The sequence below is a fragment of the Trachypithecus francoisi genome, unplaced genomic scaffold, assembly GCF_009764315.1.
Source record: "Trachypithecus francoisi isolate TF-2019V2 unplaced genomic scaffold, Tfra_2.0 Contig01580, whole genome shotgun sequence".
Lineage (NCBI taxonomy): Eukaryota > Metazoa > Chordata > Mammalia > Primates > Cercopithecidae > Trachypithecus > Trachypithecus francoisi.
This window is the reverse complement of record NW_022681443.1, coordinates 1,764,494-1,782,002: the sequence shown is the minus strand read 5'-3', so window position 1 is coordinate 1,782,002 and position 17,509 is coordinate 1,764,494. Positions and strand designations below refer to the sequence as shown.

General features: G+C 54.9%; 1 protein-coding gene across 1 annotated transcript in view; it reads left to right on the top strand.

The window, feature by feature from the left end:
- The window catches only part of NPTXR (neuronal pentraxin receptor), a 34,164-nt gene extending 17,114 nt beyond the window's left edge, over positions 1–17,050 (top strand). The window contains exons 3-6 of the mRNA XM_033188603.1: positions 6,322–6,547; positions 8,087–8,334; positions 12,237–12,416; positions 12,666–17,050. Of these exons, the coding sequence (XP_033044494.1) occupies positions 6,322–6,547; positions 8,087–8,334; positions 12,237–12,416; positions 12,666–12,890 (879 nt within the window). The 3' untranslated portion in view covers positions 12,891–17,050. The remainder of the gene's footprint in view (positions 1–6,321; positions 6,548–8,086; positions 8,335–12,236; positions 12,417–12,665) is intronic.
- The last annotated feature ends 459 nt before the right edge of the window (positions 17,051–17,509 follow it).

Here is a 17,509-nt window from a genome sequence, read left to right as displayed (position 1 = left end):
TGACCCGGTCCAGCGGACAGTAGCCAGGACTAGGGAGAAGCCTAGGAGCTGAGTGAAGCTCTGGGTGAGACGCAGGGTTAGATTCAACCATGAGAGACACCACTTTATGAAGCTCTGGGTAAGAGGCAGGGTTAGATTCAACCATGAGAGATGCCACTTTAGGATTGTTTTCTTGTTTTTAAAAGAAAATAATTGTCAAGTGTTTCAGATGGGCAACAAGATATAAATACTACTACCCAGGTCCCTGCCCAGGCTCAAGAACCAAACATTTCCAATCAGCTGATCCCCATCCAGAGCCTCCCCAGTGCCAGCCACAATCACACATCCCCAAATGGCCACCACGGTCCTGAATGAGTGTTGACCACTCCCACGCATTTCTCATGCGTTGCACCTAGTCATGTGCCTTTTAACCACACAGCACATTGAGTTGAATGTTTTACAACTTTATATCGGTGATATCCAGCTGCTCTGTAACTTGCCTTTTCTCTCAATATAATTATGCAACAAAAACATTTCGGGCTGGAGATGGAGAAAGGTGAAGCCCTTCAAGAACTCTTTAAAGAATGTTAGTCACTGCCGGGCGTGGTGGCTCACGCTTGTAATCCCAACACTTTGGGTGGCTGAGGCAGGCAGATCACCTGAGGTCAGGAGTTTGAGACCAACCTGGCAAACATGGCTAAATCCCGTCTCTACTAAAAATACAAAAATGAGCCGGGCGTGGTGGCAGGCACTTATAATCCCCTCTATTCTGGAGGCTGAGGCAGGAGAATCACTTGAACCTGGGGGGTGGAGGTTGCAGTGAGCTGAGATCACACCACTTCACTCCAGCCTGGGCAAAAGAAACTGCGTCACACACACACACAAAAATGTTAGTCATGACATTAATTGTAGACAGGCCTGTGATGTTTCCTATGCCTACTGCACACTAAGCGCTTTCTATCTATGAACTTGGTCAATCCTCACCACAATGCTATGAGATTTATTATTTTACCCTTTGGGGCCAATGGGGAAACTGAGGCATGGCACCCTTACATAACAAGGCCACTCAGCTGATGGAGCCCAGGTGTGAGCCCCAGCAGGACTCAGAACTCAGGGGATGGTTGGATGGGGGAGGTGAGAGGCCATGGTCCACACTGCTCCCCCTGAAGGCTGCTCACTTTCCACCTGATCCTGCTGCCCCTGCAATCTGCCCCTGGAGAGGGAGGTGGGGTGGCAGGATGGGGTTTATCTGAGAAAGCTTCTTGACCCCAAACTCCAGCCCTGGCAAAACCTAGTGGTCTGGTCATCCCAGAATGGCCTCTGCCTCACCGCCAGCTGGGAGTACCACTGCCTGGGTGATCCTGGGCAGGGGCGGCTGTGCAGAGGGTGGGACTCTGACCCTCAACAGACCCAGACCAGCAGTGTAGGCCTGAGGAATGAGCACAGTCTGTGGGCTGTGCAGAGGATGGGACCCTGGCCCTGGAGTCCTGCACCTGCCTTCTGCTCCCTGCAGCAAGGGAATAGACCCCGGGTGGGGTCAAGGTGGTGGGGCTTCCCTGCGTCATCCCAGCCTCAGCCAGCCCACGGACCCTCCAATCAGTCTCATCAGCCTCCCTTTGCGAAGCTGCCCTGCGCCATGGTCTCACACAACCTTCTGGACCTTCTAGACTTCCCGTGTCCATTAGTACGTCTCCTGCTTTGCCTTCGAGTTAGGCAGGGCAGCCTGCACTGTGCCCACTTGGCAGATCAACAAACAGACCCAGACCATCAGTATGAGCCTGAGGAATGAGCAGAGATTTCAGGATCAGGAAGGGCAGGCTGGAGTACTGGCTCTGCAGCATCGCCTGCAGAGGTGTGTGACCTTAGGCAGGCACTGAGCCTCAGTTCCCTCATCTCTAAGTGGGCCTCCCTACTTACCCAGGCTGTTGAGAGCAGCCTAGAACTGTTTGCACAGAGCTTCCCTAGTGCAGGGCCTGGCATGCAGCAGAGTGCTCGATGGAGACAGCTGCTGCCGTTAGCATTCTGATTGAGTGCTAATGAGCCCAGCACATTAGTGGCTGAGCTGGGCCTAGAACAAGGGGCTCTGGCTCTAGGCCCAGCACACTTATGCCAAACCCCACCCTGCACTCCCAGCGGGACAGGCCATGGGTTCTCAGCCTCCACCTTCCTGCCCCAGCAGGAGCTGAGTAGGGGTGCTGGCATCATTATTCCCTCCATCATCTTAGGTGAGGGGCCCACTTGGCATCAGGCCGGGAGCCCACGCGGCACAGCATTCGCCCACAGCAGATGGGAAGTGGGGGTGCGGGAGTCGTGTTCTTCTGATTCAGACACTGGGACAAGGAAGGACTCACACACGATCAGGCGAGCCCACCCCCTCCATGGCCTTCCTGGCCACTGCAGAGCCAGTGGCTCTGACAAAAGAACAGCTTGAGCGCACACCCCCTCAGCCCGCACGTTTTCTCCTCCAAACGGCATCTGTTTAAATAGCCTCGACACGCTGTTCTTGCTGGCAGGTCTTCCTCCCTCTGTTCTTCCTGGCAAGTCTTCCCCCCTCTCTCCCTTTGCTGGAGAGAGGAGATGCTGGCTCCAGGGATATCAGCTTGGCCCAGCCCCATTGCTATAGACAATTTGAAAGGACTCCTGCCTCAGTTTCCCATCTGTGAAATGGGGATAGGAAGAGTGCCAGCCTCAGCAAGTGGTTGCGAGGATTCATGAGTAAACACATGCCAAGTGCCAATGATGGGCCTGGTGCACAGCCTCATTCCATGCATGCTCCTCTGGCCTCAAGCTTGGCACAGAGGGGGTGGGGAGCTGAGGACAGAACAGCGCCTGGGACTGGGGAGACCCTGCCCCAGCCCTTCCAGCCCTGAGATGAAATGCATCCTGTGAGCTGATTGCCTCAGTCCAAGGCTTCCTGGAAGTCCAGCCATCTCAAATGCAGTGGGTGGCTGAACCTGTCACCCTGTGGGCCATCCAAGGTCACTTGAAGGCTCTGGAGGTAATGTGCGCCCCATCAGCTAATGTAGTCAAGCCCCACAGTTAGCATTATGCTTTTATAGTCCATGAGGGCCTGTCACTTGTCCTCCCATCCTTCCATCTGTCCTGGGAATGGACAAAAGGAAGCCTGTTTCACCCCCCACACACTTTTTTTTGAGTCTCGCTCTGTTGCTCAGGCTGGTGTGCAGTGGTATGATCATGACTCACCACAGCCTCAACCTCCCAGGCTTAAGCAGTCCTCCTGCCTCAGCCACCCAAGTAGCTGGGGCTACAGGCATGCACCACCATGCCTGGCTAATCTTTGTATTTCTTGTAGAGATGAGGTTTCACCATGTTGCCCAGGCTAGTCTCGAACTCCAGGGCTCAAGCGCCCATCTTGGCCTCCCAAAGTGCTGAAATTACACACATGAGCCACCATGCCCAGCCTGTTCCCATTTTAGAGGAAGGGAAACCAAGGCTTTGTGGTTAGTCTGCACCAGAGCCAGGGTTTGTAGGCACCTTGACAGAAGGAGCCCTCGGGAAAGCAAAGATGAACGTAAGGGGGGAGTGCACTGTAAGGCTCCTATGCCCATCCCATGCCCGCCTTCACCTGGCCTCCACCCCAGCCTGGTGGGCCAAGTAGGCATCTGCGTGGATGGGCGGCCATGACCTCTTACACAAGAGGTGGGTGGGGGGGATAATGGTGGCCAGAGTCCCCCCTCTCCCGCTGCTTTCATGGGTCCCTTTCCAGAACCAGCCTGGATGACCTCAGTGACTTTGTCTGTTGCCCCATCTTACAGCCCAGAATGGAGAGGTTGATCCTTAGCCCCTCCCCACTGCCGGCAGAAGGGGGGGTTGCTGAGTCTGTGTGGCACCGGACCCCCTGCCCTGTGAACAACCTCACCTTTCCCATGGGAGCCAAGGGACAAGTGGGACAGGGAAGGAATAGGGCTTCTGGAGAGGCCGCCTGGCAGATGCCAAGCGAGGCTGTGTGGTGAGTGGTGCAGAGGGGGTGGGTGAGCCAGACTGCTAGGCTCAGATCCCAGCTCTGCTACTGCTCCTGGTGTGATCTTGGTTAACTCACCCCAGTTTTCCTGCCCCTGAAATGGGGATACTGTTATGTTAAGTGGATTCAGAGAGGGAATGTTTGCAAGGTGTCTGCTAGGGCTTAGCTGGCAACAACAGCGTCCCATTCAGTCTTCCCACCTACCCCACTCACCCAAAACCATGCCCTCGGCACCCACTGCGGGCCAGGCTCTAGGCATTTCCCTTACATGCCATCATTGAATGCTGACCAGCCCTGGAGGCTGAGCATTCCAAGTGCCCGTCTTATAGAAGAGGAAAAATGATCCCGGAGTGTTAGCCCACCTGCCCCCACTCTCACGGGGACGTGGCAGAGCCGAGGGCTGGTTCCTGCAACTCCTCAAAGCAACGTCATGTTGCTGTCCACACTGGCGGCTCCCAAGTCTCAGGCACTGAGTATGGCAGTGGTCCTTTGCCCCCAGCACCCTGACACAGGGGGCACACTTCTCCCCTTGTCCGATGGCTAGAAAACAATCTCACAGAAGTTAAGGAAGAGTATGCAGCTCAGAAGGAACACGCAGCCCTCAGTCACAGTAGCCGCCAGCAGTGTCCAGTGTCACCCAACAAATGACTGAGAAGGTCACTGGCTGGGCCAGTGAGGCTGGGCAAGGGATTCTGTACTTGTCCCAAGCTGCAAGGCCATCCCCTCGCAGCTTAGGAAACTGAGGAAAGGTGGGGTTCTCGGTTTTTTGTTTTGCCTCTAGCCACAACTTCAGCACCTGGGGCAGTGCCCAGCACACTGGAGCTGCCTTCTGAATGTTTGCTCAGTGACTGAATCACAGAATGCGATGAGTTCATGTCTGGGGCCTAAGCCTGGGAGCAAGGAACTGACTGAGCAAAAACTTCCCAGGTCCCTGGGAAGTTCGCAAGCATCAGGCCTGGTAGCAGGAACCGTGGCGGGGGAGGGGAAACCAGGAGGATGGTGGAGGATGGTGAAGGTTTAATTTAGCTCCTAGCAGCTCTTTGAATTATTAATCTCCTACTGACATTTCTGTGACGTGTCTGTCACAGACTGTCCCCTCCAAGAGTCTGGACCCGTGGCCTCACCTGCCTTCCTCCACCCCAGAAGGAACTTCTTCCAGCAGGAGAAGGAGAAGGAAACCCTCCCAGCTTCTGTCCCAGTTCTGCTGCCCATGGAGTCTTAAGATAGGACAGGCATGTGGTGGGGAACTCGAAACACTTAGACCTCATCCTGAGCCGGATGGGGGATGTCAGAGCCTACCCTGGAACACTCTGCCTGAGACAGCAATTGCAATAAGCAGCCTCTGTTTACTGATATTTAATCCTTAGTCCTCCCCACAACTCTCCAAATAGGTGCAGTTCTCTTTTGAGTAAACAAGTTCAGAGAAGTCAAGATATTTTCTCAGAGTCACATAGCAGATTGGTTCCCGAGCTGGTTTTGAACCCTAGGCTGTCTGATTCCAAAGTATGTGACCATACCACCTGCCACCCTGGTATGGTCAAGCCACCAGGGCCCTGCTTCACTCCCTGGGTGGGCCCAGTGGCCATACAATGCCTTTTGCCAAGGACCATTCTAGAGAAGCTTGCTGAGTAAGGGAATGAAACAGTCCACCCCGGCCGGGCGCAGTGGCTCAAGCCTGTAATCCCAGCACTTTGGGAGGCCGAGACAGGTGGATCACAAGGTCAGGAGATCAAGTCCATCCTGGCTAACACGGTGAAACCCCGTCTCTACTAAAAAATGCAAAAAAAAAAACTAACCAGGCAAGGTGGTGGGCGCCTGTAGTCCCAGCTACTCGGGAGGCTGAGGCAGGGGAATGGCGTAAACCCGGGAGGCGGAGCTTGAGGTGGGCTAAGATCCGGCCACTGCACTCTAGCTTGGGCGACAAAGCAAGACTCCGTCTCACAAAAAAAGAAAAGAAAAGAAAGAAACAGTCTGCCCCTTTACCAGCCCATCAGTGTCTAGCCTTGCTGCTACAAAGGACTAGAGTGGGGTGCTCAGCCCCGAGTGTACCCTGAAACCACCTGGGGGACCTTCACAGTACTCATGGCCAGGCCCCACACCCCCACCACGGGCTGAGCTGTCCTCGAGGGCTGGGGCCAGCTCTGACTGCTGCTCACCGTCATGTGCCAGCACCAGGAACAGAGCCTGCCAGGTGCCCAGGATGCATCTGTTGCCTGCTGTTGGCGTTGTCATTCCCATTTTGCATATTGGAGAAGCTGATGCTCCCCTGGGGTCACTGAGCAGGTGTGGTAGGCATCTGAGTGTTCCAAGCCTTTCCCTCCTCCCCTCAATTGACTTATCTTTCTCTGCCCTGTGAACAGCAGGAGCTTCCAGCCCGTGTGAACCTCTCAGCTGCCCCAGCCCCAGTCTCTGCTGTGCCCACCGGCCTGCACTCCAAGATGGACCAGGTGGAGGGGCAGCTGCTGGCCCAGGTGCTGGCATTGGAGAAGGAGCGTGCGGCCCTCAGCCACAGCAGCCGCCGGCAGAGGCAGGAAGTGGAAAAGGAGTTGGACGTCCTGCAGGGTCGTGTGGCTGAGCTGGAGCATGGTGGGTCCTGGGTCCTGCAGAGGGCATTGGAGGGGTCCCCAGGGTGACAGAGCCACTCAAAAAATATATCCATGCTCCCCAGAGGCTAACACGGACAGACGGGAGGGTGGGGAGGAGGCTGTGGAACACACAATGGAGAGAATCATTGGGGGATATTATTATCATTATCAACATTATTAACAGGTCTCATTTTCAGGCACTTACTGTGTCCTGGGAGGGGGCTAAGTACTTGATATATCAGCTGATTTAACCTTCACAGTTTTCACAGATGAGAAAACCAAAACTCAGAGAAGTCAAGTGACGTGCTCAAGGTCACACAGACAAAAGTGGTGAGTCTAGACCTCAAACAAGGTCTGACTCCACAGTCATACATTTAACCACCCACAAAATAGCAATTTCAATGAATCAGTCAGGATTTTGTTTAACACCTGTGCCTGGCACTGCCAAGGATCAGAGGAACATAGTGGGCAGGGTACAGGTATGAGCATAAGGAGAGCTGGCTCCTGGTTGCATATCTGTCTCTGGCTTGCTCTGTGACCTCAAAAGTTCACTTCCTTCCCCAGGCCTCAGTTTTCCTCATCTGAAAAATGGGGGTTTAGGACTCATGAGCTCTCAAGCTTTGAAGTCTTGTGAAGACCACCCTTAAGAGGCTTACAGACAAGTTGGGGAGAACAGGGGAAATGATGAGCAGTTAGCTGGGACCAGCTTACATGGGCAACAGGGGTTCAGGAGAAGAAAATACAGGGCCAGGCACGGTGGCTCATGCCTGTTATCCCAACAGTTTGGGAGGCTGAGGTGGGCGGATCACCTGAAGTCAGGAGTTCAAGGCCAGCCTAGCCATCATGGCAAAACCCCATTTCTACTAAAAATACAAAAATTAGCTGGGTGTGGTGGTGCATGCCTGTAATCCTAGCTACTCGGGAGGCTGAGGCGGGAGAATTGCTTGAGCCTGGGAGGTGGAGATTGTAGTGAGCTGAGATTGCACCACCGCACTCCAGCCTGGGCAACAGAGGGAAACTGTCTCAAAAAAAAAAACAAAAGAAAGAAAATCCAAGCTGCTTCCTGGAGGAGGCGAGCCTCAAGCTACTTCTTGAAAACAGAGGTGGGGAGCAAATTTCAGAATGGAGGGGCCATTGCAGGGACTCAGCTGCAGGGGAGGAACAGGTCTGGTGGCTCAGGGCCAGCATCCTGGCTGGGGCACAGGGACAGGAGAAGCAACCTCCAGCCCTCCTCAGCCCTGCCTCTGGCCCGTCTACGCCAGGTCTCCCAAGGGGTCAGGGGAAACAAGGTTAATTTGTTGAAGGTCACGTGGCTGGGAAGTGAGGGAGGCGAGATTTGGTCTCAGGACATCTGAGGTCCAGAACCCCTGCACTTTAATCATACCCCTCAACACAGAGGTGGAGCAGAGAGGGCCCCGAAGGCACTGGGCATGCAGCAGGTGCCTGGGAGCTGTTAGCCTTCTTTCTGAAGTGTGCCCTGTCCACCCCACCCTTTTCTGTGTCCACTGACCTCCACCACATCTGCCTTGCCCACCCTCAGGGTCCTCAGCCTACAGTCCCCCAGACGCCTTCAAGATCAGCATCCCCATCCGTAACAACTACATGTACGCCCGCGTGCGGAAGGCGCTGCCCGAGCTCTACGCATTCACTGCCTGCATGTGGCTGCGGTCCAGATCCAGCGGCACCGGCCAGGGCACCCCCTTCTCCTACTCGGTGCCTGGGCAGGCCAACGAGATTGTACTGCTAGAGGCGGGCCATGAGCCCATGGAGCTGCTGATCAACGATAAGGTGGGCAGGGGTGGCGGGGAGGGCTGGTGGGGGGAACGGCGACCCTTCCAGGAGCTCCCACTCCACACTGGGCTCTTTCATTCTCCTGCTCATTCTCCTGCTCTGCATATTCAGCACACATTAAATGCCTACTGTGTGCCAGGCTGGGCTCTGGGAATATAAAGACAAGCCAGACATGGGGCTGCCAGAAGAGAGGCTGTGTCTAATGGAGGCTCTAAGTGTTGTTCCATTTTACAGAGAAGGCAAGTAAAGCTCTTGGAGATCCAGTGACTTCCCCAGTGACCCAGCTATGGGACAGGGTTGAGGTGTCTGCCCCCAGGGCCCTACTCATCCTCCTGGACTTAAAGAGAAGGAAGGTGGCTGGCCGTGGAGGCTCATGCCTGTAATCCCAGCACTTTGGGAGGCCGAGGCGGGCAGATCATGAGGTCAGGAGATCGAGACCATCCTGGCTGACACGGTGAAACCCCGTCTTTACTAAAAATACAAAAAAATGGCCGGGCGCAGTGGCTCAAGCCTGTAATCCCAGCACTTTGGGAGGCCGAGACGGGCGGATCACGAGGTCAGGAGATCGAGACCATCCTGGCTAACACGGTGAAACCCCGTCTCTACAAAAAAATACAAAAAACTAGCCGGGCGAGGTGGCGGGCGCCTGTAGTCCCAGCTACTCGGGAGGCTGAGGCAGGAGAATAGCGTAAACCTGGGAGGCGGAGCTTGCAGTGAGCTGAGATCCGGTCACTGCACTCCAGCCCGGGCGACAGAGCGAGACTCCGTCTCAAAAAAAATAAAAATAAAAAATACAAAAAAATTAGCTGGGTGTGGTGGTGGGTGCCTGTAGTCCCAGCTACTCAGGAGGCTAAGGCAGGAGAATGGCCAGAACCTGGGAGGGAGAGCTTGCAGTGAGCCAAGATCACGCCACTGCACTCTAGCCTGGGTGACAGAGTGAGACTCCGTGTCAAAAAAAAAAAAAAAAAAAAAAAACGGAGAGAGAGAGAGAAGGGAGGTGCACAGACCTACCTGGAAATGGAGGGAGGAAGGGAGTGCTCATGGCCTCCTCGTTCCTTCTACTTCCCTGGAGCCAGCCCCTCGGGCCCTCCCCGCTGTGAAGAGTAGAAAGGTGGTGTGCTCAGACTCTGGGGTCCAAATGCTGGTTTGAGTCTTGGTTCTGCATCTTCACCACTGTGTGACCTCAGACTAGTCATCTAACTGCCCTGTGTTTCAGTTTTCTTATCTCTAAAGCAGGAATGATAAGAACGCTTGCCTCTTAGGGTTGTAGTGAGAAGTGGCTTAAATGCACGTAGAGGGCTTTGAGCAGAGCCTAGTGTTTAGCAGACATCAATAACTGTGAGCTATTTTTATTATACTGGGCACTGTGCTAATAAGCAGTTTACTCACATTATTACCCTTGATCTTCCCAACAGCACTGGGAAGTAGGTACCCTCATTATCGCCATTTTGCCAATGGAGAAACTGAGGCTCAGAGAGGGGAAATAATACACCCTGGCCATACAGCTGCTGGGGTGTGATGTGATTCAGGGTCTTGGGCTCCAGAAACCACCTCTTAACCCCTCCCCTGTTCTGCCCTTGGGCCACCCATCTTCCTCATGCCCAGGCCTCCCTCCCCGATGCCCCTCCTTCAGTCTGGCTGGGAGGCAGGACAAGGACAAGGCAGGGAGAATGATGTGGCAGGAGCCTGGTGATTGAGGGGAGAGGAGGAGGAGTATCTTATCACTGTCATCCACTCCTAAAGCTCCTCCCCCGCCTGCCACATTGCTTTGGGCCTTGTAGGCATGGCGGTCTATTGAGACCCCCCGGAAATGCAGATACCACATATCGTACCCACCTGTGACCAGCACACAACACATAGAGCCACTAGGAGTGATTGACATCCATCAGAACCCAGCTGAGGAGAAGGTGCATTTCATGGCATTCTGGAGGGGGAGGAGGAGGAGGGAGGAGATAAGTCCAGGGACCAGTGACTTTCCCTTGTGGCCCAATAAACCCTACGGCCACGGGGGTGGCTGGATCACATCTAGATCCTGCTGCCTGGTGCCCTTCATCACCCCCTGGCTGCCCTCCTTGGCCTGGCCCAAGTTCAGCACTCAGTTCTCATTAGAAGGAATTCAGCACCCTGGACAGGGCATCGCGCTGCCCTGTTCAGGGATGCTCTAGAGTTCTTTTGGAGCCAGCCTCGCAGACTGCTCACTGTACCCGTTTTATTCCAGCCTCTAAGCCTTTGCTCCTACTGTGCCCACCACTTGGTTTGCCTAGCAATGGAATGGTGGATCCATTGTCCTTCCCGACGGGTTTCGACGTGGCTTCTGTTCCCATATCCCCTCTACCTCTGGGCCTTGCAGCCTCTGTACCTCCCATATGCCCTCCGCTATTTTGTCTTATAGCATTGCCCCGAAGTCCTTCCCTTCCTGCAGACTCAGCTCATTTAAGGCAGACCAGCTCCACATCCCCAGTGTCCACAACAAGGCCAGGCACCACGTCAGCCTCAGAGAATGTTACATTAAATTGTGATCAGAGGCCGGGCGAGATAGCTTATGTCTGTAATCCCAGCACTCTAAGAAGCCGAGGCAGGTGGATCACCTGAGTTCAGGAGTTCAAGACCAGGCTGGCCAATATGGTGAAATCCCCTTTCTACCAAAACACACACACACAAAATTAGCTGGATGTGGTGGTGCGTGCCTGTAATCCCAGCTACTCGGGAGGCTGAGGGAGGAGAATTGCTTGAACCGGGAGATGGAGGTTGCAGTGAGCTGAGATCACACCACTGCACTCCATCCTGGGCAACAGAGTGAAATTCCATCTCAAAAAAAAGAAAAAAAATGTGATCTCAAAAAAAAAAAAAAAATCAGATCTCCCTGAGACGAGGGAGCCCTTTGGGAACACCAAATCCACAGACAGCAAGCACCTTTCATCTTACAAGCCAGCTCTAACCCATCAGCAGTGACTTCCCAGAGCACTGTGTTGAGGGATCTGAGCTAAATCAAGGCTCGTAATTGATTGGCTATGTCTGCCCTGGGTGGAGGAAGAGGCAGCAGCTGTAGATTTGCCATCCCTTGTCTGACCTCCCTTTACAGATAAGGAAACTGAGGTCCAGGAAGGAAGGAGCAGCCTCCCCAGATCACACAGGGGGTGGTGGCAGAGCCAGGGCCCCATCCTGGAGCCTGGCCTCTGAGTCCAAAGCTCATTCCATCCCTGCCAGTAATTCTTCTTCTTCTTCTTCTTTTTTTTTTTTTTTTTGAGACGAAGTCTTGCTCTGTCGCCCAGGCTGGAGTGCAGTGGTGCAATCTCGGCTCACTGCAAGCTCCACCTCCCAGGGTAATGCCATTCTCCTGCTTCAGCCTCCTGAGTAGCTGGGACTACAAGCTCCCACCACCACGCCTGGCTAATTTTTTGTATTTTTAGTAGAGACGGGGTTTCACCGTGGTCTCGATCTCCTGAACTTGTGATCAGCCCGCCTCAGCCTCCCAAAGTGCTGGGATTACAGGCATGAGCCACTGCGCCCAGCCCCCTGCCAATACTTCTTGAGCCCCAGCTGTGTGCTGAGTGCTGTGTGAGGTGTTCAGGGGAAGTTGGGATTATGAGACATCCCTCCCACCCTAAGTGACCTTAATGGGCCACTTTTATAGACCTTAATAGGTTGGAGAGTGAGTGAACTACCTCATGACAACTGAAAACCAAAACCAGAGAGTCCCTTGTGATCTGGTTTGGTCTTTGAAGAAAGAGGAGAGAGGAGTCAGGGAAAGATACTGGGCAGGAGGATGGAGAGGGTCAGGCCTGGGGTTGGGCCCTGGATGGATGGACATAGGTCTCCCCTGCCCCACCCCGCTTCCTCAGCCATGGGCCTTGGGCCTTGGGGCACCTCTGACCTGGGGTTGGGGGACCTGTGTCCAGGTGGCCCAGCTGCCCCTGAGCCTGAAAGACAATGACTGGCACCACATCTGCGTCGCCTGGACCACAAGGGATGGCCTATGGTCTGCCTACCAGGACGGGGAGCTGCAGGGCTCCGGTGAGAACCTGGCTGCCTGGCACCCCATCAAGCCTCATGGGATCCTGATCTTGGGCCAGGAACAGGTAAGGCTCAGGCTGTAATTGGGGCTGGACCTCCCCATTGTGCAGATGGGCAGACTGAGAGCCAGAGAGATCAGAGACATGCCCAAGGAGCTAGAATCTTGGAGGTGGTGCTAGAGCTTTGGGGGAGGGGCTTCAGTGGGGACGAAGGTGGGGCTTCCTCGGGGACAAGAGTCTGACTGAGTCAGCCTGCCTGTCTTTTCTGCTCCCTCATTCCACGTCTCTCCTTTCTCTGCTGCTGTCTTGGCCCAGGATACCTTGGGTGGCCGGTTTGATGCCACCCAGGCCTTTGTCGGTGACATTGCCCAGTTTAATCTGTGGGACCACGCCCTGACACCAGCCCAGGTCCTGGGCATTGCCAACTGCACTGCGCCACTGCTGGGCAACGTCTTTCCTTGGGAAGACAAGCTGGTGGAGGCCTTCGGGGGCGCGACGAAGGCTGCCTTCGATGTCTGCAAGGGGAGAGCCAAGGCATGAGGGGCCACCTCATCCAGGACCCCTCCTTTGCCTGCCACTTTGGGGACTTGAGAGGGGTCATATTCCCTCCTCAGCCTGCCCACACACTGGCCTTTCCTCCTGCCCCACTCCTGGCTGTGCCTCCCGTTTCCCCTCACCTGTACCCACACCTCCAGAACGCCCGCCCTGTGAGTGTGTCCCCTGTCCCCACCTGGGTGGGGAGGAGCATCTCAAGTGAACAGTGGGAGCCTGCCTGCCTGGCATTGCACTGGAGTTGTCTCTTACCTCACCCCTCCCTGCCCATCGATTGCATCTGATTTCACTAATTTTCACAGCACCCCCAATAGGGTAGGGTTGCGTATGAGATGAACCCCACTATCTCAGTGGTGGGGGTGGCCACCCACTCCCTTGTCCCCCATGCAACAGGCCCAGTGGCTTCCCCTTCAGGGCCACAACAGGCTGTAGAAGGGGACTGGATGAGGACATCGGAGGTTAGAGTTATCTTCCTCCCACTTTCCACCAGCTGCCAGTCAAGGGCAGTGGGATCTCAATGGAGCCTCCCTCACCCTACCCATGCCTCCCTCTTCCTCCTCTTTCCTCCTCTCTTTGTGTGTAGTGGTTTGAATGTTGGTTCCATGCCTGGCCCAGCCCCACCTCAGTCTCCAGGACATTCTTTTCCCCGCTCCAGCCTGGAGGGAAGGGAACAAAGACCCCGGGAGGCCAAAGGGCTGCAGTCACCCCTTGTGCTCACCCATAGCAATGGCCACTGGGATAGTCATCCCTCTCCCTCCATGCCAAGGATAAGACTTGGGCCACTTCAGCCTGGGCTGGCAGCAGCCCTAAGGCAGAGGCCTCATGGCTCAGGAGACCCCGCCTTTGGCAGAGCCACATTACCTACCCTGTGCGTGGTCCTGGGGCAGGAAGGAAGAAGCTGAGAGGGAGGGGAGAAGCATGAAGCAGTGGGCAGAGCGCTGGGTGAGAGGGAGGAGCCCTTGGTTCCTAGCCAGCCCTGCTAATGTCCTGTGTAGGCTTCTATAAGTCCCTGCCCTCTCTGGGCTTGGCGTTCCTTATTTGTGAGCTGAGGCCCTCACTTTGGTCATTTGCCCTCCAGATTGGGTGTGAGCTTCTCTGTGATTCCAGGTGGATATGTGGGGAAAGCACTGGTGACCCTGGGCTTAGCAGGGGTAGTTCCCGGTACTCGGCAGTAGATGGGATGAAGCCAGTCATGGGTTAGGGTCAGCAGAGACTCAGAGTCGAGGGCAAGGTTCAAGGCAGACTAACCTCATGCATGGATTGTAAAAAACCAGCTCCCTCTGGATCACCCCAGCCTGGCACCCTTGCCTGTCTGAGAGTATCTCAAAGGGCTGATGCTTCCTGGTCCCCTTGAGTCATCACCAGCTTCTCCAGGAGAGTGTCAGAATCTTAAGAGCTGAGAGGCTGGGCATGGTGTCTCATGCCTGTAATCCCAGCACTTTGGGAGGCCAAGACGGGCAGATCACTTGCGGTCAGGAGTTCGAGGTCAGCCTGGCCAACATAGTGAACTCCCATCTCCACTAAAAATACAAAAAATAGCCTATGTGGTGGTGCACGCCTGTAGTCCCAGCTACTCGGGAGGCTGAGGCAAGAGAATCTCTTGAACCGAGGAGGTAGAGGTTGCAGTGAGCCAAGATCACACCATTGCACTCCAGCCTGGGCAACAGAGCAAGACTCTGTCTCAGAAAATAATAATAATAATCTTAGAGATGAGAAAAGCCACCCCATCTGGCACCACATCTGCATCTTGCTTGTGAGAAATGGGGAAGAGTTCAGGGAGGACCCATGACCTGCACAGGATCACAGAGCACGATGGGGCAGAGCCAGGACTAGAGCTCAGGGCATCTGACTCCCTCTTCAGTGCTCTTCCCCTTCCATGCTGCCTGCCCTTGAAGGCCTTTGAGTTCAGTCTACACCTAAGCAGGTGGACATCTGAGAGGTCAGATGCTTTCCAATATGACACCTGGAACATCTTCCTTTACGTAACACCCAAACATCTTGGCGTCCCCCCGCCAGGAAGTGCAGGGAGGAGGTTGTGATCCCTGGGCGCTTCGGCAGAATGGAGAGCTGAGGTGTCCCTCCCCTGCTAGTCACCTACCAGGTGTCTGAGCAGCTGCAGGCTCCCTGGCTCAAGTGGGCATTGTACCTTTTGTCTGCCTTTTTGTTCCCTGTCTGTCTCCACTCCCTGAGGCCACTTAGCCTGAGACATGATGCAAGAGCTGCAGGCCAGGGGGCTCAGTGCCATGGAAGCTCCTCCAAGACGCATTCCCTCCAGCACCCAGATCCTTCTTTCCATTTCGAGAACATAAATAGATTGCCCAGCCCCTCCAGTACAATCCCACTGGAAGAAAAGGCGATGGCGGACTTCAGCCAGACCTGCTGAGACCTAGGTTGCCACGGTAACAGCCAATGACATCAACCCAAGGGCTGTGTCAAGTGTCTCATCATAATGGCACTGTTGCTGGGGTGATGGCAGAATTCAGAACTTCGATTTCAGTGACGCCAAGCTTGATCTGTTGCTTTTTGAAGAAGGTAGCTCTTGTGGAGGACTTGGGAGAAGGATGAGGTCTTAGGAAGGAGGTGACAGCACTCGCTTGGTCACTTGAGCCCACCCAGACACACGACCTCGAGTCCTTTATGCTTTGTCCCAGTGAAGATGAGACCTGTGACGTCTAAGCCTTGTTCCCATGCCGCCTCACCCACTCAGCCTTCCAAAGGGAACAGGAACAAATTTCCCCAGCGCCACTGTTTAGGTCCCACTTTTCCTATCTTCTGCTGCCCCTGAGCACATCCAAGCAGACAGGGCAAGAGGAGTCAGACATGGCCCAGTCAAATCCTAAGCTGCTCCTGGCTGATAACCACAATGGAGCCCGTGTTTGTCCTGCCATCCGGCACTGCACTGAGAGTGGCACTGGCACCGTCCTGTTGATCCTCACAACACAGTTCTAAGTTAGGACGTTCTTGGCTCCGTTAGACAGGTGAGGAAACTAGGGCACGGAGAGGTGATGTCATCTGCCTGGTGTCAATCAGCTAGCGAGTGATGGAGCCCAGATTTCAAACCAAAGGGGGTTACCTCCAGGGGCCGAGTATCCACTCACTGTGTAGAGTGTCATCTGGGCACCATTGCTCCAGATGTGTTCTGACACCATTCCCCAGCCCACAGGGCTTGAAGTGAAGGAACAGAGGTGGGGAGTGGGCCAGCCCTAGGGCCAGGGTCCCCTTGGTGAAGCTATGCCACGGGGCTCAGCTGCTTTAGGGAATGTGTCCCTTCTACCATGGGCCAGAGCTTTAGCCCTTCTCTAGCTCAGCTGGAGTTCAGAGGAGAGCTGTAAAAGAAAAGGAAACTGAGCATCTCCCAAGAGTCCTTGGCAGGGAAGGGGAGGGAACTTGCTCTTCCTCCAACTCCTGCTTGGGGCCAAGCCCTAAACCAGGTGCTTCCCAGCTGTTATCTGCCAGATCTTCCCATCTTGTGGCACGTGGTGCCCCCACCGACATCCCAAGGGGACCGATCCCCTTGCCACCACTCTGCATCACCTGGAACCACAGATTTGGGCAGGAAGGGCTCTGAGAGGAGGCCAAAGCCCTCATTTTACAGATGAGGAAGCTGAAGCCCGGGGAGGGGAACGACCCTCAAGGCCACCCAGCTGGACCCGGGAGACCTGAGCTCAGCCTTCTGACTGCGTTCAGCCCTCTCTAGGACACAGAGGCCTCTCCCCAGCACTGAGTCCCCCCTCCTCTGTGTGTCCCAGCACCCTTGGCCTGAGTAAATGTGGAAAGGGACTCCCTCCCAGAGATGGGATTACTCTCTTCACCCTTTATTCCAGCTGCCTGCCACCCCAGACCCCACCTCCCACCCTGACCTCTGACCCCTAGGTGGGGAAGGGGCTCACGTGGGCCCAGGCTGAGTGTGAGTGAGCATGTCAAGTTGTCTGACACTGTGACATTAGTGCACCCTACTGACAACCCCTCCCCAGCCTCATCCCTTTCTCCTCTCCCTGTTTTGTACATAAATTGACATGAGCTGCAACATGTGTGCGTGTGCGTGTGCGTGCGTGTGTGTGTGTATGTGTGTGATCTGTGTCATGGTTTTGTTACCTTTTTGTTTTTGTAAACTTCAGTGTTCAAAATAAACATGCCGTTTACTCTGAGGCTCTTCTTTTGGGATGGGGCTGCCCTGGGAGGTGCTGGGCAGGAAGGAGGGGGCTGCTTTGGACAGGGCAGCAGGGAAAGGCAGAGAAGATGCCTGATCCTGGACTGCCCCAAGGCCACACGTGCCCCTCAATATGCCCCCCAGCTGACAAGTTCTCCCTGTTCCAGGCTTAGACACACCCCATTTCCCAGAATTTATGCAGGAAGGATGTAAAGAACCCAAGTCCCACATGGAACGTGTCCCAGTTCTGATAACTGGGCTTCGGCCTCATTCCCAATACCCCATCCACATCTTGTGCTCTAGTTCTGGGATCCGGGTCCCTGACTTGTTTCCTGGGACCTAGTCTGTCCCAGTCACTTGTCTGGACCCCCAGAGTGTTTCATCTCTTGGGGTCCTAGGGAGGGGGGCCGGGGTGAGGGACCCTGGTTGTTGCATTTCAGCCGCTCCCTTCCCCACA